Source organism: Pantherophis guttatus, chromosome 16 (assembly GCF_059756535.1).
Source record: "Pantherophis guttatus breed Tessera chromosome 16, ASM5975653v1, whole genome shotgun sequence".
NCBI classification, from domain to species: domain Eukaryota; kingdom Metazoa; phylum Chordata; class Lepidosauria; order Squamata; family Colubridae; genus Pantherophis; species Pantherophis guttatus.
In genome coordinates this window covers 12,088,378-12,110,246 of record NC_142078.1, presented here as the reverse complement: position 1 = coordinate 12,110,246, position 21,869 = coordinate 12,088,378, and the positions used below count along the sequence as shown (strand labels likewise).

At 45.3% G+C, this 21,869-nt stretch overlaps 2 protein-coding genes across 8 annotated transcripts in view; one reads left to right on the top strand and one right to left on the bottom strand.

The window, feature by feature from the left end:
- Positions 1 to 1,477: 1,477 nt before the first annotated feature.
- On the top strand, positions 1,478 to 14,828 carry LOC117665096 (stomatin-like). 3 transcript variants are annotated; one of them, XM_060691847.2, is made up of 7 exons: positions 1,478 to 1,604; positions 2,941 to 3,041; positions 6,441 to 6,513; positions 8,289 to 8,371; positions 11,240 to 11,443; positions 12,269 to 12,349; positions 13,922 to 14,828. In XM_060691847.2, exons 1-7 carry the CDS (start codon positions 1,550 to 1,552, stop codon positions 14,072 to 14,074), a joined length of 750 nt encoding a protein of 249 aa, XP_060547830.1. In that variant the 5' UTR covers positions 1,478 to 1,549; the 3' UTR covers positions 14,075 to 14,828. The 3 variants fall into 3 exon arrangements, with proteins under 3 accessions (XP_060547830.1, XP_060547831.1, XP_087736150.1); XM_060691848.2 differs by having other exon boundaries at positions 12,269 to 12,357; positions 13,922 to 14,076; XM_087880024.1 differs by having other exon boundaries at positions 1,506 to 1,604; positions 8,316 to 8,371; positions 13,922 to 14,296.
- Positions 14,829 to 15,543: 715 nt separating this feature from the next.
- Positions 15,544 to 21,869, bottom strand: part of GSN (gelsolin) — a 53,161-nt gene continuing 46,835 nt past the window's right edge. For all 5 annotated transcript variants that reach the window (XM_034416627.3, XM_034416626.3, XM_087880022.1 and 2 more), the window contains 6 exons: positions 21,411 to 21,581; positions 20,708 to 20,882; positions 19,540 to 19,664; positions 17,852 to 17,929; positions 16,651 to 16,711; positions 15,544 to 15,949 (listed from right to left, as the gene is read on the bottom strand). In XM_034416627.3, the coding sequence (XP_034272518.2) occupies positions 15,780 to 15,949; positions 16,651 to 16,711; positions 17,852 to 17,929; positions 19,540 to 19,664; positions 20,708 to 20,882; positions 21,411 to 21,581 (780 nt within the window). In that variant the 3' untranslated portion in view covers positions 15,544 to 15,779. The remainder of the gene's footprint in view (positions 15,950 to 16,650; positions 16,712 to 17,851; positions 17,930 to 19,539; positions 19,665 to 20,707; positions 20,883 to 21,410; positions 21,582 to 21,869) is intronic.

Sequence of the window (21,869 nt, the reverse complement as noted above, 5' to 3'; positions counted from 1 at the left end):
TCCCCCTCCTCCCCTTCCTCCTCCTCCTCTCCACAAACTCCATTCCCTTCTAACACTGATGATGTTCCCTAGTTGGGTAATGAAACATCTGGAAGAAAACAAGCCATCTCAAGAGAGCACCAAGGATCCCACACTCTTCCTCCTTTCCACAAAACCCATTTCCCTTCTAACACTGATGATGTTACCTAGTTGGGTTATGAAACGTCCGGAAGAAAACAAGCCATCTCAAGAGAGCACCAAGGATCCCACACTCTTCCTCCTTTCCACAAACTCCATTCCCTTCTAACACTGATGATGTTACCTTGTTGGGTTATGAAACATCTGCATGAAAACCACCAAGCTCAGAGAGCACTAAAGATCCCATGCTCCTCCCCCTCCCCCTCCTCCCCTTCCTCCTCCTCCTCTCCACAAACTCCATTCCCTTCTAACACTGATGATGTTACCTAGTTGGGTAACGAAACATCTGGAAGAAAAGAAGGCAGCTCAAGAGAGCACCAAGGATCCCTCTGTCTTCCTCCTCTCCACAAATCCCATTCCTTTCCAACACTGATGATGTTACCTAGTTGGGTTATGAAACGTCCACAAGAAAACAAGCCATCTCAAGAGAGCACCAAGGATCCCACACTCTTCCTCCTTTCCACAAAACCCATTTCCCTTGTAACACTGATAATATTACCTTGTTGGGTTATGAAACATCTGGAAGAAAACCACCAAGCTCAGAGAGCACTAAAGATCCCATGATCCTCCCCCCTCCCCCTCCTCCCCTTCCTCCTCCTCCTCTCCACAAACTCCATTCCCTTCTAACACTGATGATGTTCCCTAGTTGGGTAATGAAACATTTGCAAGAAAACCACCAAGCTCAGAGAGCACTAAAGATCCCATGGTCCTCCCCCCTCCCCCTCCCCCTCCTCCCCTTCCTCCTCCTCCTCTCCACAAAACCCATTTCCCTTCTAACACTGATGATGTTACCTAGTTGGGTTATGAAACATCTGCATGAAAACCACCAAGCTCAGAGAGCACTAAAGATCCCATGGTCCTCCCCCCTCCCCCTCCTCCCCCTCCTCCTCCTCCTCTCCACAAACTCCATTCCCTTCTAACACTGATGATGTTCCCTAGTTGGGTAATGAAACATCTGGAAGAAAAGAAGGCAGCTCAAGAGAGCACCAAGGATCCCTCTGTCTTCCTCCTCTCCACAAATCCCATTCCTTTCCAACACTGATGATGTTACCTAGTTGGGTAATGAAACTTCCGCAAGGAAACAGCTCAGCTAGAGACCAGGAACCCCACAGTTCAGCCCCGAGCTGCTTACAAGGATTCTCTCCTCTCTACGGCCGGTCGCAAAATCGGGGAACCGGACTGGTGGGCGTCGGGTGCGCTTGGAGAGCTCTCGGCGCGTAAAAGCGAAGGCTGAAAGCCGGAGAGGCGAGGAACGCCGGTCTCGAGCGTTAGCAGCCCAGCAACCGCCGCCCACAGCCGGGCGAGGGGCTGCCGGAGAGGGCGGGTGGGGATCTTCCTTGAGCGTCCCCGGAGCGACAGAGCGAGCCGAAGCATGTCGGTGCCTCTCAAGAAGCCGGAGGAATCGGTGGCCTCCGACACGTTTAAAGGCAAGAGCCAAGGAGAACGGCGGGGCAGAGACTCATATCGTGGGGTGGGGGGCTGGAGGATCGATTACTTTTTGCACGGAGGGAGAGGGCGGGGGGCAGCAACCAAGCTTAGAGAGCACCAAAAGGATCCCACAGTCCTCCTCCACTTCTTCGTCCTCTCCTCCTCTCCTCCACAAAGCCCACTCCCTTGCAGCACTGATCGTGTTATCTAGTTGGGTCATGAATCGTCTTGCAAGAAATCCACCAAATCCAGAGACCGCCAAGCGTCCCATAGTCTTCTTCCTCCATGCAAGCCCCACTCCCACTCTGTTATTTCCACTACTACTACTACTACTACTACTACTACTACTACTACTACTACTACTACTACTTCTTCTTCTTCTTCTTCTTCTTCTTCTTCTTCTTCTTCTTCTCCTCCTCCTCCTCCTCCTCCTCCTCCTCCTCCTCCTCCTCTTCCCCCTCTCCTCCTCCTCCTCCATGCAAGCCCCACTCCCACTCCCACTCTTATTTCTTCTTCTTCTTCTTCTTCCTCTTCTTCTTCTTCTTCTCCTCCTCCTCCTCCTCCTCCTCCTCCTCCTCTTCCCCCTCTCCTCCTCCTCCTCCTCCTCCATGCAAGCCCCACTCCCACTCCCACTCTTATTTCTTCTTCTTCTTCTTCTTCTTCCTCTTCTTCTTCTTCTTCTTCTCCTCCTCCTCCTCCATGCAAGCCCCACTCCCACTCCCACTCTTATTTCTTCTTCTTCTTCTTCTTCTTCTTCTTCTTCTTCTTCTTCTTCTTCTTCTTCTTCTTCTTCTTCTTCTTCTTCTTCTTCTTCTTCTTCTTCTTCTTCTTCTCCTCCTCCTCCTCCTCCTCCTCCTCCTCCTCCATGCAAGCCCCACTCCCACTCCCACTCTTATTTCTTCTTCTTCTTCTTCTTCTTCTTCTTCTTCTTCTTCTTCTTCTTCTTCTTCTTCTTCTTCTTCTTCTTCTTCTTCTTCTTCTTCCCCTCCTCCTCCTCCATGCAAGCCCCACTCCCACTCCCACTCTTATTTCTTCTTCTTCTTCTTCTTCTTCTTCTTCTTCTTCTTCTTCTTCTTCTTCTTCTTCTTCTTCTTCTTCTTCTTCTTCTTCTTCTTCTTCCCCTCCTCCTCCTCCTTTCTGCAACCTCCTCTCCTTTTAGCATTGATGATGTTCCCTAGTTTGGCTAACGAAACGGCCAGAAGGAAACTACCCAGCTCAGAGAGCACCAAGCACCCCTCATATTTATTTATTTTTTTGTGAAGTTGACGTACGTTGCATCCAACTTCCCAAAACATGGCCTTTCTGATTCTCTTCTCCCTTTCTCTTGCCCCAAAGATCCAGAAGATAATTTGGCGCGAGGAGAACTCTTCCTGCTGGTCTTGTCGGTTCTATGCCTCCTCATGACTTTCCCCATTTCTCTCTGCTTCTGCTTACAGGTAAAAAAAAACCAACAACAACCCATAAATACTTGGATGCCATTTGGCATTGATAATCTCCGCATTAGTCAATGGCAGAAGGCAGCTTTGCTCCAGAGAGAGCTGACATCCTGCAACAATATCTGTAACCTCCACATCTGCTTATTCCAGGTCCTTGGGAAGACCTTGAGAGGTGGATAAAAGTGTCAAATCTGGTCTAAACATCTGGTTGACTATGTGATGAATGATAATTTTTAAAATGTCTCCTGAAATCCTGCCCTTTTTGATGTGAGCAAAGAGAGCTAAGCATAAAAGAGACAGACTATCGTGCAATCAAATCCAAAGTGCCCCAAATAAACCACCATGTCTGGACCAAGCACAAACTCTTATTTGACCCTTGTTAAAAAAATCTGTAGCAATAGCAATAGCACTTAGACTTACGTACCGCTTCATGGTGCTTTTACAGCCCCCTCTAAGTGGTTTACAGAGTCAGCCTCTTGCCCCCAACAATCTGGGTCCTCATTTTACCCACCTCGGAAGGATGGAAGGCTGAGTCGATCTTGAGCCAGTGAGAATCGAACTGCTGGCAGTCAGCAGCGTCACCCTGCAATCCTGTATTCTAGCCACTGTACCACCAAGGAAGGAAGGAAGGAAGGAAGGAAGGAAGAGAAGGAAGGAAGATAAGGAAGGAAAGAAGGAAGATAAGGAAGGAAAGAAGGAAGATAAGGAAGGAAAGAAGGAAGGGAGGGAGGGAGGGAAGGAGGAATAGCAATAGCCCTTAGACTTATATACTGCTTCACAGTGCTTCACAGCCCTCTCTAAGCAGTTTACAGAGTCAGCCTCTTGCCCCCAACAATCCGGGTCCTCATTTTACCCACCTCGGAAGGATGGAAGGCTAAGTCAACCTTGAGCCGGTCAGGATTGAACTGCCGAACTGCAGCTAGCGGTCAGCTGAAGTAGCCTGCGGTGTTGCACTCTAACCACTGCGCCATCTCGGCTGTAGCTTTAGCATTGTGACTTTTTCACTGACCATTGACCACAAATAAATAAATGCAAATACAGGTGTTTTTTTTTTCTTTTAATGGTTGCTTGTACAATTCATTTCATTAAGCCTTCAATAGGTAATAATATCCTCCAACATAAACCTGCAAACAAGCAAATCAGAATATCCTCGGATGGAAAAGCCAATCAATCAGAAGAGAGCTCCAAAGGGACCTCGGAGGTCATCTAGTCCAACCCCCTGCTCTAGCAGGGTCTCCAATTAGGTGGCTGTCCAATTTTGTCTTAAAATCCTCCAGGGATGGAGCCACCCATAACTTCCAAAGGCAACTTCTGTTCCACTGGTTAATTGTCCTCGCTGTCAGGAAATTCCTCCTTAACGCCAGGTTGCTTCTCTCCTTGATTAGTTTCCATCCATTTGATTTTACTAAACCAAGCACTGCATTTTGGTCTCAAAGCAAAAATCACTTCTGGTTTTAAAACAAAACCAGCCTGCAGTCTTTTCAAAGCATTTCAAACCTTCCCCAGTTTTGCTGGCTACTTTCTCTTCATGCTTTCCTTTCGTTAGCCGGTTCTGTCTCCCTTCGATGTCCCATTTGCATCGGTTAACGGTTGCAGGATAGGGGTTTGAGGTAGTCTAGAGAGAAGAAGGACGAGGGGGGGGGACATCTTCCAGTATTTGAGGGGCTGCCACGAAGAGAAAGGGGTCAGCTTATTTTCCAAACCATCAGAATGCAAGACAAGAAACAATGGATGGGAACCAGTGCTGAAATTCAAATTTTTATACCACCGGCGCTGTGGGTGTGGCTTGGTGGGCGTGGTGGGCGTGGTGTGATGTGGCTTGGTGGGTGTAGCTTGGTGGGCATGGCAGGGGAAGGATACTGCAAAATCTCCATTTCCACCCCACTCCTGGGGGAAAGATACTGCAATTTATTTATTTTTTTTAATTTGATTTATATGCCGCCCTTCTCCGGAGACTCAGGGCGGCTTACAATGCGTTAAGCAATAGCCTTCATCCTTTTGTATATTTTACAAAGTCATCTTATTGCCCCCACAATCTGGGTCCTCAATTTACCTACCTTAGAAAGGATGGAAGGCTGAGTCAACCTTGAGCCTGGCGGGATTCGAACTTACTAATTGCAGACAGCTGGAGTTAAATTAAGGAAAGGAGCCTTGGTGGCGCAGCGGACTAAAGTGCTGTTAAGTAGCACTTAGCTGCCAGCTGCCTGCAATTACTGCGAGTTCAAATCTCACCAGGCTCAAGGTTGACTCAGCCTTCCATCCTTTCGAGGTAGGTAAAATGAGGACCCGGATTGTGGGGGGCAATAAGCTGACTTTGTATAAAAAAGAACACCGCTTAGGGGGAGCCGAAAGCCCTACTAAGCAGGTATATACAAAAGTATGAAGGCTATTGCTTAACGCATTGTAAGCCGCCCTGAGTCTCCGGAGAAGGGCGGCATATAAATCAAATTAAAAAAAAAATATCTCCATTTCCACCCCACTCCTGGGGGAAAGATACTGCAATTTATTTATTTTGTTTAATTTGATTTATATGCCGCCCTTCTCCGGAGACTCAGGGCGGCTTACAATGCGTTAAGCAATAGCCTTCATACTTTTTGTATATTTATACAAAGTCAGCTTATTGCCCCCACAATCTGGGTCCTCAATTTACCTACCTTAGAAAGGATGGAAGGCTGAGTTGACCTTGAGCCTGGCAAGATTTGAACTTACTAATTGCAGACAGCTGGAGTTAAATTACAATGCCCATTCCCTTCCCACTCCAGGGGAAGGATACTGCAAAATCACCATTTCCACCCTACTCCAGGGGAAGGATACCGCAAAATCTCCATTTCCACCCTACTCCAGGGGAAGGATACTGCAAAATCTCCATTCCCGCCCCACTCGGGGGCCAGACAGAGGTGGTATTTGCTGGTTCTGTGAACTACTCAAAATTTCCGATACCGGTTCTCCAGAACCTGTCGGAACCTGCTGAATTTCACCCCTGACGGAAACTAAATCAAGGAGAGAAGCAACTTGGAATTAAGGAGAAACTTCCTAACAGTGAGGACAATTAACCAGTGGAACTCCTTGCCTCCAGAAGTTGTGGGTGCTCCATCCCTGGAGGTTTTTAAGAAGACTGGATAGTCAGTTGTCTGAAATGGTATAGAGTCTCCTGCTTGGACTAGAAGACCTTCAAGATCTCTTCTGGCTCTATTCTGATTGATTGATTGATTGATTGTTTGTTTTAATCCTCTCTCTCTCTCTCTCTCTCTCTCCCTCCCTCCCTCTCTCTCTCTCTCTCTCTCTCTCTCTTTATCTTTTCTTTTTCACACTCTGCCCAGTGTTATGTTTCAGTTTGGGATGTTACAAATGGAGTAGAAAATTAAGCTGAAACATGCAACGGAATTCTTTTGTTTTCAGGTTGTTACCGAATACGAAGAGCCGGTCATCATGAGATTCGGACACATACGGAAAAATGTCTCAAGGGGGGCAGGTGAGTAGTTCATCTGAAGCTTTGGGGTGCATTGAGCTAAATTCTCACAATTACAGGTCATCCTCGACTTAACGACCATCATCGAGCCCAACATTTCTGTCAGTAAGCAAGAAAGTTGGTAAGTGAATTTTGAGCCATTCTACGACCTTTCCAGCCACCGTTGTTAAGTGAGTCACTGCCATTGTTAAATGAGTAAATACAGTTGTTAAGCGAATCTGGCTTCCCAGTTGATTTTGCTTGTCAGAAGGTCACAAAAAGGGGATTCCATGATCCCGGTCACACACTGCAGCCGTCATAACTATGAGTCAGTTGCCAAACATCTGAAAATTTTGATCACGTGACCACAGGGAATTCTCAATGGTCGTAAGTGTGAAAAATGGTTATAAGTCACAGTGCCATTGTAATTCAAACAGTCATTAAATGAACTGTTGTACTATCTATAATCCTTCCCATTTTCTGGTGAATGGTCTGGATATTTTAATTTTTTTTTAAGCAATCTCTCTCTCTCTTTTTTTTTTATATTATTTTTTCTGAGGGTGGGTAAAACTGTTGAGGTTGTTTGCACACCAGTTCTCCCTTCTTCTCTAGCAACATTTCACGATTTTGGTGACTTTAAAATATGTGGACTTCAAAGATAGATAGATTAGATAGATAGATAGATATAGAGAAGATACAATAGATAGATAGATAGATAGATAGATAGATAGATAGATAGATAGATAGATAGATAGATATAGAGAAGATACAATAGATAGATAGATATAGAGAAGATACGATAGATAGATAGATAGATAGATAGATAGATAGATAGATGATATAGATAGATGATATAGATAGATGATATAGATAGATGATAGATAGATAGATAGATATAGAGAAGATACGATAGATAGATAGATAGATAGATAGATAGATAGATAGATAGATAGATAGATAAAGATAGATGATATAGATAGATGATAGATAGATAGATATAGAGAAGATACGATAGATAGATAGATAGATAGATAGATGATAAATGATAGATAAGATAGATGATATAGATAGATAGATAGATGATAAATGATAGATAAGATAGATGATATAGATAGATGATAGATAGATATAGAGTAGATATAGATGATAGATAAATATAGAGAAGATACAGTAGATAGATGATAAATGATAGCTAAGATAGATGATAGATAATAGATGATAGATGATAGACAGATGATAGATGATAGATAGATAGATAGAGTAGATATAGATGATAGATATAGAGAAGATACAGTAGATAGATAGATGATATAGATAGATGATAGATGATAGATGTTAGATAGATAGATAGATAGATAGATAGATAGATAGATAGATAGATAGATAGATGATATAGATGATAGATAGAGTAGATAGAGATGATAGATATAGAGAAGATACAGTAGATAGAGATGATAGATAGATGATATAGATAGATGATAGATGATAGATAGATAGATAGATAGATAGATAGATAGATAGATAGATAGATAGGACGGTCAGCCTAGGGAATTCTGGGAGTTGGTCCACCTACCTTAAAGTTGCTAAGGTTGACAAACAGGACCCTAGTAGAGAACCTAAAGGTTGCTCACCTTTTCCAATGTGCAAAGTCCCAGTTGATGGCTTCTCTTGGGGGTTAACGAAAAAGATGAGGCTCCCGAGATGTTTTTTCTTCACTGTCTGGTTGATTTGTTTTGTGGGGGGTTGAGGTGGAGGCTGAGATTTTTATTTTGATGGCGATGTCATTTCTTTTCCCAAAGGTGTTTATTTCATTCTGCCCTGCACAGACACTCTTACCAAAGTCGACATGAGGACAAAAGCCCTTGAATTGCCCTTCCAGGAAGTGAGTGTTTTTTCTTTCATTCTTTGGTTGGGAGCATCACATATTATACTGTCTGCCTATCTATCATCTATCTATCCATCTTTCTGTCTGTCCGTTTATCTATGTCTTCTATCATCTACCATCTCTATTTATCTTTCTATATGTATCTCATCTATCTATCATTCTTTCCATCTGTCTGTCTCTCTCTGTCTCTCTCCTTCTCTCTCTATCATCTATCTTTCTGTCTGTCTACAGTGTTTCCCCGAAAATAAGACCCTGTCTTATATTTTTTTGAACCCTGAAATAAACTCTTGGCCTTATTGCCATGCGCTCAAAAGCCTGATTGGGCTTATTATCAGGGGATGTCTTATTTCGGGGGAAACAGAGTATCTCTCTGTCTGTCTGTCTGTCTGTGTCTGTCTGTCTGTCTGTCTGTCTGTCTGCCTGCCTGCCTGCCTGCCTGCCTGCCTCCCTGCCTATCTATCTATCTATCTATCTATCTATCTATCTATCTATCTATCTATCTATCTATCATCTATCTACAGTATCTACCTACCTACCTACCAGTAACTCTATCTACCAGTATCTCTCTCCCTCACCCACCCACCCACCCATCCATCTATCTATCTATATTTATCTACTTACCTACCTACAGTATCTCTCTCTATCAGTATCTCTCTCTTGCTACCTACCAGTCTCTCTCTCTCTCTCTCTCATCTCTCATCTATCTATCTATCTATCTATCTATCTATCTATCTATCTATCTATCTATCTATCTATCCCTACCTTCTCTGCAATCTATGTATTCCTTATTTTTTCCCAATGGGCTGCTAAATCTGTCTTTGCCTTTAGTTCCAAAAACGTCTCTGGTCTACATATATAGGAGAAGGAGAGCTCAAAATCAGAAGGCATCTGGTTGCATTTTTTTCCCCCAATGAACAAATTGTATTAAAAGGTGCCGTCTTTATGAGGCATGTCTCATCCTCCCTTCTGTTCTTTGCTTTTTGGGGAAAAAGTTGCTTAAATTGCCTACATACGATTAAAAAAACTAATCCGTCCGTTTCCGTCTTTAACCCTGGGAAATGCCTCTCGTGCCGCTCAGGGAGCTTCAACCTGACCATACTTTCGTTTAAAAGTTGCTCGAGATTTGTATACTACAATTGTATACACAATTGGTGGCGGTTTGATTTGAAACCCCCTGGCTTTGAATTGCTGCGTTATTTTATCGCTCTGTGCGATCCAATAATTTGTGAAGTGGCTGAGAATTGGGCGGCGCAGATATTAACAATAGATTTTCCACTGTGGTGCGGATGGAGCAGCAGTCAAATCCTACAAAATTGCACACACACACAAAGCGCTAAGTCCTCCGAACCGGTATTTCTGACGATCAGCTGTGCCGGGCGATTTGGCATGCATGCGCAGGCAGCAAACCGGTGGCAAACCAGGGGAAGTTTTCACCACTGGGATGGAGGTTTTATAGGCTCCTGTAGTCAGTGTGGCAAAGTAAATGAAAACCGAATTACTGTATTCAGTCTTGAGTTTCTTCCAGATTCACTGCTTGTCCCTTCGCATAAGAGACAATAATTGTTCTTTTAGAGCTGATTCAAGATTTAACTGGCCGGAAATCTAATAACTGTTAAACAGATTACGTTTGCTGCTCCAGCTGACTCGAGTTTAACTGTCTGGAAATCTAATAACCCTTAAGCAGATTACGTTTGCTGCTGCTGAGTTTCTCCCAAGCCTGTCTTTCGTCGTCTCTTCCTTTCTGCTTTTGGTCTTTTTTGGGGGGGGGGGTTCGGTGATATTCCCATCTCCTTTTTATAAACGGAATGCCATCCTTTTGCAAGCCGCGTTTAAGGCTGATCTTTAGAAATTTTTTGGGAGCACGGTTGAACTTTCTTGGAAAGCATGACAAAGGCAGAATCCATGCATCGGGTTAAATACATCATGCGGACGGGTGGGATTCAGCCTGTTAGGATATGGTTTGAGCCTAACTATGTTGTACAGGCAATATAAGTGTACTGTAACTTTAAGCTGAATATGTATTATGTGGCTTTAATGCTGAGTCATGCTGTAAGTACATAATTACTGGTTGTGAGAATATTTAAGCAAAGCTTCTGTAACGTGTTCAGTTGATGCTATGATCTGCTGTTGATGAGGAAGCTGCAATGCTATGCTGCCGTTGTGTATGAAGATAATGAGATGATGAAGCTGTGATGATAAGCTACCATTGAGAGGAGTTGCTATCTGTAATCATTGTTGGATGGATCTGCCACCATCGTGGTTTGTGAACCAGAGTGAGTTTGTTATTCTAACCAACTACTGTTTGTTGAGTAAGAAGATTCTGTAACTACTGGACTGATTTACTGGCAAAGACTTGGAATTTGTTTAAAGACTATGAGACTGTTTTTCCACTATAAAGTAAGCTTTTGATAAACCAGTTTGCATATCTCTTATTCATTGCTCTCAGCAACGTTTCTCTGTGCAATCTAGTCTGCTGGTTGGTAACACAACAACAATAACCTTAACACAGCCGGTGCGCCAACCCGCCCTGGTGCTATGCCATCCTATTTAGCTAAGGGGTTTTTTTTGCCACACGCCTGCATGCAAGTACGCGCACTCACATTTTTGGTTCTGGGGCGAACCGGTTGTTAAATCTGGTTGTGCGGTTTATTTGGTTTGGGTTTAGCGCGGTGCATGAAATTGGCCGGTCTGATTTCTAAACCAAGACAGTAACAGAGTTTAAAAATTATTCTAAATTTAGGTGCGTCTTATACTCCAAAAAATACGGTACTCACAAATCATCTCACAACAAGGAGATGGTTTGTGAATAATTAAGCTGATTCAATAACAGCGATCTCCCCCCCCCCATTTCGGTCTCTCCTGCAGATTTTTACGAAAGACCCCCTGGTTATTGATGTCGATGGAGTGGTCTATTACCGAGTCCAAGATGCCTTTCTTGCCGTAACCAAGGTCTCCGATGCGGATGTGGCTACCAACCTTCTAGCCAAAGCCATAATGAAAAATACGCTGGGGACCCAAACCCTTTCCCACCTCATCTCTGACCGGGAAAAAGTTGCCAAAGAGATCCAGGTACACTCGCCAAACCTAAAGATCTAAGAACAACATGGTGGAGTTACGTCGGTGTAGTTTCTGGATTGCTGTTGGCCGACAGACAGAATCTTGCCGTCGGTGTAACTATAGACATATTCTGTGAACCGCTAAGGAGGGCCCATCTTTGCCCTCTTCCTGGCCACAAGACATTTCAAGCTCCTCTTTCTCTTTAGTTTGTGGGAAAGAGCACCTCTTTTCTGCGACTCCAGAGTATATCTATGGAGATTCTCAGTCATTCAGGTCATGGTTGTCTTAAAGGTGGTTTTTTTCCAAGAGGCAACTGGACTTGTTTTTCCTTGAAGGCGTTTCCCTTCTCAAGCCAAGAAGCTTCTTGTTGTGATCCGCCAGCAGCCAGCAGAGCCAGATTTGGACAGTGAGGAGGCTGGGGAGGAACATGGGCCAGTCCTGGAGTCTTGGGAAGGCTCTGATGAGGGCTCTGCATCGGAGGCAGAGAGGGGGCCAAGGCCGTATGCCAGCTATCAGCTGCCTTCGGAGTCAGACATCAGTGAGGCAGACGAACAGCTGGAGCCTGTTCCCAGTGTGTGCATGCGCAGAGCTACCAGACGAAGGGAACAGCTGAGGAACAAGGGTCGACTCAGGAGTAAAGCCACTGGTTCATTGTCCTCGCTGTTAGGAAGTTTTCTCCTTAGTTCTAGGTTGCTTCTCTCCTGGATGAGTCCATCCATTGCTTCTTGTTCTACCCTCAGGTGCTTTGGAGAACAGTTTGACCTCCTCTTCCTTGGGGCAGCACCTTAGATATTGGAAGACCCCTGGTCCACATTTCTCTGTACCATTTTTCACCAGGTCCTGCTGGGCAACATCACAGCTGACTGGGGAGTCACAATAGAACACGTGGAGATCAAGAACGTGAAGACACGAGTAAATGTAAGAGGGTCAGTGTGCAAATATTGGATTTATTCTTTACTCTTAACCCGTAATTGCTCTTGGTTTGGCTTCTATCCTCCCCACCTGTGGGGATTTCAGTCTCAATATGCTGGGCAGATCTAGTCAGTTGTTAACTTAGCTAAGTACAAGGAGGGAGGGTTGTTTCCTCACTTAGTGACCATTCCAGTTACCACGGTGATGGAAAAGTGACTTTGCCACCGATCCTCACCTTGATGACCTTCATGGGTCTGAAAATCACACACACAAAAAGTTGTGGTTTCATTTAGTAACCACTTGACAATAAGAGTGGCTAAGGGTCACCATTGCGGTGGTGAGAGGAGGAGGAGGAGGAGGAGGAGGATGGCAAGTAGTCCTTGACTTATGGCTGCAATAGAGCCCCAAATTTCTGTTGTGAAGCGAGGCAGTTGTTCAGTGAATTTCACCCCGTTTTATGACTTTTCTTGCCACCGTTCTTAAGTGAATCACCGCAGTTGTTAAGTTAGGGAGCCCGGTTGTTAAGTGAAACCGGCTTCCTTCTGACTTTGCTCGTCAGAAGGTCGCAAAGTACCCTGCCGTTGACATATGTGGGAGTCACTTGCCAAGCATCTGAATGTGAAAAATGGTCGTAGGTCATTTTTTTTCAGTACCGTTGTTAACTTCGGTTCACTAAATGAACTGTTGTAAGTCGAGGGCTACCTGTATCTGCACGTCAGGCCTATGTTTTGGTCGGCTGCCTTACAACGAGCTTGGATGAGCTGCAGAATGGACTCCTGAACCCTACAGGCAGCTGATCCCTGCCAAAGGTGATATGTAACAGGTAATTTGCTACATACAAGTTAAAGACCTTTTGTTACCTACCTGTAGGGAGTGACACAGATTTTTAACAGATTTACAGAGTTGGAAGAGACCTTGTAGGTCATCTAGTCCAACTCCCCTACCCTACCCAAGCAGGAGACCCTACACCATTTCTGACAGATGGCAGTCTAGTCTCTTCTTGAAAGCCTCCAGTGATGAAGCTCCCACAACTTCCGAAGGCAACTTCAGTTCCATGGGTTGATTGTTCTCCCTGTCAGAAAGTTCCTCCTCATTTCTAGGTTGAATCTCTCCTTGATCAGTTTCCACCCATTGTTCCTTGTCTGGCCTTCAGCTGCTTTGGAATATATGTTGACCCCCTCCTCTCTGTGGCAGCCCTTCAAATATTGGAAGACTGCTATCCTGTCTCCCCTGGTCCTTCTCTTCACTAGGCTAGCCATGCCCAGTTCCTGCAACCGTTCTTTGTATGTTCTAGATTGGTGGAGCCCATCTCTAGAGACCTTTGCGTCTTCTGCATCTTGAGCCTGCATAGCAGAGTGTTATATCTTTAGGTGGACCCCTCGTTCACACAAACGAACCATTCCTGGTCCGTTTTCACCCCGTTCCAGATGTTGCTTATCCTAAGACATAAAATAAGTACCTTCTGCAGCTTTGGGAATCGCAGAAGCGAAAGGCCAGGTAAAGCTAGCGGTTTGGAACATTGCAAGGGCTTTCCAGATGCCTCTTTAAGAACCTGTGGGCCCCCTTCCTTCCTTCTAGGTTGTCTCCCCAGGGAATGTGACGCCACAACCGAGGCCAGTGAAAGAAGCTTCCATCTTCCTTCAAGACTCTCCTGTCTCCATCCAATTCCGTTGCCTGAAGGCAGACGGCGCCCATCCTAGCCCACACACCTCCACTATCATCTTTACTTAACCCAGTTCTGCAGAGAAGGATTGAGAAGGAAGCCCATTAAGAGAAGCCGTATCTCCAGAACGTGGGCTACTACGGGAAGAAATCAGGGTCCTTCAAACTCTGAAGGCCACCTTAGAAGATGTAGGGGTAGATGTATTTGTTGGTTTTTAACGTTTGATGTTGTTGCTATGGTTCTCCCACCCCCACAACCCCAATAAAATTTAAAGGAAGAGATTTATCTTGGCAGATGGTCCTCTGTGGTGGTTGAGTTCAGAAGTGATGGACGCTTGTTAGCAAAAAGATTGGTGCAAGAGCCATGGTTTCTTCATGGTTTGGTGAATAGAATATGTGGAGGGGGGGTTGTGGACGCTTTTCTTTTGGCACGCCACGACAAAAAGGTTAGCCATCACCGGACTACACAATAACTCAATTCCTATAACCCAGTGATGGCGAACCTTTTCTCCACTGAGTGCCCAAACTGCACGCGTGTGCATGCCCAAACTGAAAGGTGCACGCATGTGAGTGCGCACATGCACGAACATGCAAACTCGGGCATGAGTGGTCATGTGTGCATGCACAGCAGAGACCCGAAGGCCAGCTGGCCAGCGGGAGGCGAGGCATCCCAACACCGGCAGCGCAGCAAGAGGTAAGATCTTTTTTTCCCCATGAGCTTGTTTCTCTGCAAACAACGAAACAGAAAGAAAGAAAGAAAGAAAGAAAGAAAGAAAGAAAGAAAGAAAGAAAGAAAGAAAGAAAAAGAAAAGAGAAAAGAAAAGCTCACGAAAGAAAAGTCGAGGTGGCGCAGTAGTTAGAGTACAGTACTGCAGCTACTTCAGCTGACTGCTAGTTCAGCAGATCAGCGGATCAAATCTCACCGGCTCAAGGTTGACTCAGCCTTCCATCCTTCCGAGGTGGGTAAAATGAGGACCCAGATTGTTGGGGGAAATATGCTATTTAGTATACTGTCTATGGTGTAAGTCGCCCAGAGTCCTTGGAGAGCCGCGGGATAGAAATATGAATAATAAAAAAATAAAAAAAATTAAAAAGCCACAGAGATCTGACCTGGGGTGATGGCACACATGCCAGCAGAGAGGGCTCTCCGTGCCACCTCTGGCATGTGTGCCATAGGTTCTCCATCACAGCTATAACCATTCATCATCATCATCTTTTAACAACCTTATAATCCCTTGCGGGGTGGAGTCTGGGCAACTGAATGGAGCTGAGTGTTTTACTGGCCGGATGCCTTTCCTGTCGCCAATGCGGAGTTTTGTTCAGCAGATATATTCTCATTGTGCCCAGAGAGAGAGAAATATCTGCCTCTACCTAGGATCGAACTCACAGCCTCCTGATTGTGAGGCGAGAGCTCCACCTCTAGGCCACCGCACCACTCCCAATTCCTATAACCATTCTTCGTATGATTAGGGGGCTGGAGGCTACAACATATGAAGAACGGTTACTTCTCTTCCAACATGCCCCAAAACTGGCAAAGCTTTTACTGATTCTATACAAGCTTTATTAAAGGCAGTTTTCTTTCAAAGCAGCAGCAAGGGGGTCAAAACGATACAGTTCGTGGACAGGTCTCAGCTACTGATCAGCTTCTTGAGCTAATTTTTTTAAATTTTTATTTTAAAAGAAAAAAGTGCCTCTAGGAGATGGAAGGAGGCCTCGGAAGGCCACACACTTTCCTCCTTCCAACTGATAAAAAAAAAAGGAGAGATTTCTGTCTTCACACAGCCAGCTCCGCCAAAGCCCTCTCTAAAGGATCCACGTTCCAATAGTCGTCCTCCCAGCCCAGGAACCAGCCGGTGAAGGTCGGCGGTTCGAATCCTTGTCGGATGAGGGTGATGGGTGTCCGGCGATCGCGATTGGCCGGGTCGGTCTCAATGTACCTCCGTGCTGTAAAAGATGCCACCAGGAGAAAACAGCATAGAAATAATCAGCGTCAAATGTTTGTGTTGTGGCCCGCCAGCAGCCGGCGGAGCCGGTGGCAGACTCAGACAGTGAGGAGGTTGGGGAGGAATATGGGCCAGTCCTGGAGTCTGGGGAGGGCTCTGATGAGGGCTCTGCATCAGAGGCAGAGATGGGGTCAGGGCCGTCTGACAGTTGTCAGCTGCCTTCGGAGTCGGACATCAGTGGGACAGAAGAACAGCTGGATCCTGCTCCCAGTGTGCACATTCGCAGAGCTGGCAGGAGAAGGGAACTAAAGAACAAGGGTCGACTCAGGAGTAAAGCCACAGGTGGATGGTGAATGGCCCCTCCCAGAGGGAATAAAGAGGAGCAAAAGGGGAGTGGAGTTTGCAGGAGAAAATTAGTTTGCTTAATTGGTTCATGACTCTCAGAGAGTCCTTGCCAAGTTTTGAAGATATCCGCCTGGCAGCTCTCCAAGCCAGATAAGGTCTGTGAGTGTAAATTCTCCGTGGAAAGACTTTTGCTGGATGTGAATGAGAAGAATTCACAGTAACTTAATAAAAAGGGGGTTCTGTCGGGACAAGGAGTCTGCTTCATGCTCTTGGGAACGCCTCGGTCAGAACAGTTTGAGATGTTGACCTGCCAACAAAGAGTTGGACGATGTAAGGATTGAGGTGCGACCAACTAACCTGATGTTTGAGATTCTGTCTTCTCCTCTTCTTGGGCGTCTTTTCCAACCCACACAAAGACCTTTGAAGAAAAAGCCAAATTAACTTCCTTACTATACATGCTATGGCCACCAGGGATGGTCAATTCTTCATCTCCATCTTATTCTGCCCATTGAGGTAGGTAGGTGATGGGAAGGGTTCCACAAAAGAGGGCTGGGTATCACTTTCAGGACCTTGGAGTCCCCCAAATACTTTTGTTCGAAAAAGACTGATTTAATTTAGTAAACTAAGTTTTGTACAGACTTTGTGTGTGCTGCGTTCTTTGGGTCTGTAGCTGGGGCAGAACATTCCCAGAATTTCTCAACCAGCTGTGCTGTGTGGGGAATTCTGGGAGTTGAAGTCCACCCATCTTCTAGTCACCAAGGTTGAAAAACACTGGTCTAGACAATACATTTGGGCCTATTTATTGTGCCGTTGTTGAACTTTGTAATGATTATTTTATGAGTTTTAGAGATGCACCTGTAATTATTTTAAAAAACAACAACGACTGATCAATTGTATACTTAAAAAATAGAAATAGATGTTGATTTGCTGTTGGGTTACCGAGATTTTAAATTTTTGAAAACAAATGTTTAATGAAAACGATATTCGTTTTTCTCTGATTTCGGTTTTGACATTTTACAGATCTAGAAAAGAGGTTAAATATATTTTCTGAGGGCTAACACCACCTTAAGAAAGGCAAGAAACATTAAAGATAAAGGTAAAGGTTCCCCTCGCACATATGTGCTAGTCGTTCCCGACTCTAGGGGCCGGTGCTCATCTCTGTTTCAAAGCCGAAGAGCCAGCGCTGTCCGAAGACATTTCCATGGTCATGGGGCCGGCATGACTCAACGGCAAAGGCGCACAGAACGCTGTTCCCTTCCCACCAAAGGTGGTCCCTATTTTTCTACTGGCATTTTTTACGTGCTTTCGAACTGCTAGGTTGGCAGAAGCTGGGACAAGGAACAGGAGCTCACCCTATTACGCAGCACTAGGGATTCGAACCGCTGAACTGCCGACCTTTCGATGGACAAGCTCAACGTCTTAGCCACTGAGGCACCGCGTCCCTTTTAAGGGTTAGGGCTAGGGCAACATTATGGCCCTTTAATAATACTTTTGCTATAGATGCTTTCATGGTGCAGAGCAGAACAAAATTCCATTTATTAATGAGTAGGGTACTTACCTGATCCCAGGTATCTAAAAGCATGACGTCATCTGTTGCCAAGTCATCTTGAGTCAACTCCCCAGGTACTTCTTCAATCTAAGAAGTTTGAAATGGAAAATGTATTTATGTAACAATAAAATTCAGGGATTTCGTTTTCCGGCGTGAACCTGACAGGTGATCCCAAGAGAAGAAACTTCCCAAGTGAATCCAGAACGTTGAAAATCATCAACCGTCTCTGAATTCCCAAGTGGTTTTAAATTTATTGACTTATATTGGTTATTTTCAATCTATTGGCCACCTCACTCCGGGGGACGCTGGATGGTAAATCCCCATCCTGTTCAACATGTAGTCTTCTTTAATGATCCAGTGCTTCTGAGATAGGTAACTCCAGTATTTAAAGACTGATTTTTTTTCCCTTAAATTTTGGAACTTAATACCCAGCTATCAAGACTAGGAACCTTAAGTAGTCTTCTCAGTGGTGAAATTCAAAATTTTTCCCTACAGATTCTGTGGGTGTGGCTTGGTGGCCATGTGACCGGAAAAACCAACTATCACACTTTACACAAAAATAAACACAAAAGCTACACAACTGACTTACACACAATGCAAAAGCAGCTGGACTTCACACAAAATGGCCCCTACAACAAGCCGGAACCTCACAGAATCACATGGAGCTCAAAAACAATCACACTTTACACAAAAATACCGTTTTGGGCAATAGGTACTAAAAAAAATGCTTTAAAAAGTAAGAAAAAAGTTCCAACGATCGTGCGGTACAGCTGATTGTCACAGCTGATCTTTGGAACCTTTTTTTTTTTTTTTTACTTTTTTAAAGCAGTTTTTTACTACCGGTTCGGGTGAACCAGTAGCACTTTAACTACCGGTTCGGGTAAACTGGCCTGAACCGGTAGCATTTCACCCCTGAGTCTTCTCCATTGTTCCGTCCTCCCTAAATTTTTCTGAATTGGGGGCAACATCATCCTTGTGGCCATGAATGACCCTACTATTCAAAGAAGAATCTCAACTGTCTACTTCAAGGGAGTGGCCAGACATTTGAACCGCACACCCCCTTCCTAATTGAGTTTAAGTGGTGTAATGCGGTAGGGATAAGAGCAGGATAGTGGCCTAGTGGTGAAGACGCTTGTCGCCTCCCACTTGGAAGGTTGAGAGTTCAATCCTAAGTAGCAGCAGATATTCCTCTCCTAGGAGGCAAAGAACAAAAATATCTGCTGTGAACTCCATGTAGGCATCTGGAAGGGCATCCGGCCAGTAAATGCTCAGCTACCTCCAGTCGCCCCAACTCTACCTTGAATTAAGAAATTACAGGCTCGTAAAATGCAGTAGGGATAATCTGTGAACCACATCTAGGATCACCAATATAGCCAAATTATTTGGTGTGGTTTTGGGCTGTCTCAAGGAGGAGAATGTCAGGATGAAGCTTCTGTGAGATGGAAGATCCAGTTTTCACAGTTCATCCTCCCCCAAGAGGTCACAGTGCATCAAAATTCAACCATTTTGCTATCAAGGTTTGGAAGGAATTCCTCTCAAGAAGCTTTGCCCATTCTTATGACTTCAACACACTTCCATTGGTGATGCCTGTCACCCTGTAGTTATTAGGCAAGGTGGCAAGTAGTTTCTTAGTTGGAAAGTGTAGAGTTTGCAGAATGTGTGTTAACTCGCCAACCAAGTTAGCTTCAGGAACTCACCGTGAAACGTCCACTCTTGTTGGAGCAGGCAAAGAGGCGAGGGGGGTGAGCGTCCATCTTCTTATCCTTCAGCCGTGGGGAGGTGCGGTAGGCAGCCCTTCCACCAAGAGCTTCCCAGAAGCTTTCTGCAAAATAAAACCTGAAGCTTGAATGAACTTTCTTGGCCAGTACTTCCTTTCGTGATGTTGAGGGCAGCTCAAGAGAAAGGTAGACTTGCGGGCAGAACAGGGGTGGGATTCAGCCGGTTCTGGTTTGCCGAACCGGTAGTTGCAAGGACTGGCTGGCCCCGCCCCTCCCAGGAGTCTCCACGTGGCCTGTTTTGGATGCCAGATAAGTGCAGGGCCTGCACGGAAGCTCTGGGAGGGCGAAAAAAAGGACCTTCCGGAAGTTTTGGAAGTCTGGAAATGGGCCCATTTCCGGCCTCCGGAGGGCCTCTGGAGCCTGGGGGAGGCTGTTTTCGCCCTCCTGGAGGCTTGAGGAAAGCCTCTGGAGCCTGGGGAGGGCGAAAAACAGCGTCCCGGGATTTTGGAAATGGGCCCGTTTCTGGCCTCTGGAGGGCCTCTTGAGCCCAGGGGAGGCCGTTTTCGCACTCCCGGAGGCTTGAGAAAAGCCTCCAGAGTCTGGGGAGGGCAACCCCCCCGCCACCGTGGTGCAAGAGGCCGAGTAGGCCACGCCCACCATGGCCACGCCCACCCAGCAACCAGGCAGAGAACCGGTTACTGAAATTTTTGGATCCCACCCCTGTGTTGAATCGAGGGGGTCCTTGGTGCTCTCAGAGCTTGGTTTTATTTTTCTTGCAGACGTTTCATTACCCAAACTAGGTAACATCATCAGTGCTACAGGTTGACTTGGAGATTCATAGGCAATGAAAATATCACGCAATGGGAAACTGGCCAGTTTTTAAAGGATTCTTTTGGAAAGATAGAAAATGTTGAGGTTCACTGGATCCAACTCAACGCAACACAGGATAAAAATGATGACCTTTTCCCAACATCATTTTTTTAAGCTGTAGTTTGTTGAACAAGACCCATGGACTTGGGTGTTTCCTTCCTCCCATAGCCCACCGTAAGTGGATTCACACATTACGGTGCACCACGACTGAAGAAACCACTTTCTCTTCAGCATGAGGTGTGAACCTGACTTTTAATTTCAGACATGCATTTCAAACCTGGCTCTCGGCCTTCAGCAATCTGAGTTGCCTGCACTCTCAAAACTTTCAGTAGCTCCTGGGCTCCTGATTTTTCGGTGTTGCTGGCTCCCTGGCCCACCCAGACATAAGCAGTAGTTGGGGTCTTCAAGACAAAGACGTCATTGGAATTCAGTTCTTTAGCAGCTGGGCTGATCTGTAAAAATATGAAAATGACATCGTGTCAGCTGCCATCTTATGCTGGCTTGTGCTTCGCTGCTATGCGGTGAATGAAGGGGAGGAACGCTTGGGGAAATGAAAGTAAGTGCCGTATCTGCTCGAGACGCTGCCTCAAGGTCACCCAGCTGAAAGGAGGAGGGAGCTACATAACAACCTACGCTTGAAGTGACCATTATGGAAACATCTTGCCTGAACCTGATTGATGATATGGGGTTGGGCAATGAGATATAGTTAAGAGAGGGAAAAGTAGAACTTAGAGATTTTGGCACGCGATTCTCAGATCCGGTTTTGCAATTCTGCAATATACTTGATCTCTAATAAACTATACCTTTCTCAACAAAAAGAGCCAAGGACCATTTCTTTTTAGAGGCTTAACTAATGGCAGGTCTAGTCTGGGATTAATGCCTACCAAGGCTCACAAGCAAGATGAATACCATTTTGGCTCCATTTTATTGATACCTTGGTCTTTCTTGTCCTCAAATTCCATATTTCATAAGTCATGTACCTCAACAGCCCGGGTTGCCCCAGATGTGCTGGAACGGACTTGGAAGAGGCGTGTTGGAGCCGGGCTGGTCTGACCACCTTCTCTGGAAGTGCCGCCTTGGAATATGATCAGTGGTTTCCCACCAAAGATGCTCGTGAGGTGAGGGGGCTCTTTGCCCTGGATCACTCGTTTCTATCAAGGAAAAGAAAAACGGGGTCAGTTTCCATCTAGTTTTCTGAGCAGAAGTGACAAATCTCCAGGGATAAGTGTTCAACTTTCAGATTTCCCTCTGGAATTTTAGTCATGCTTGAATGGAAGATCTGGATCTTTTCAAAGTATTTAAGACAGCGTGAATATGTGTTGATCCCTCGTCTCTTTCTTCCTCTTCTCTTGAGTCCTGAGTGCTGCAGAAACTCTGCCTTATCCAATGTCCATTCTGCATCTTGTCCCTTTCTCTACTTGGGCCTCTGATGTGTTTGC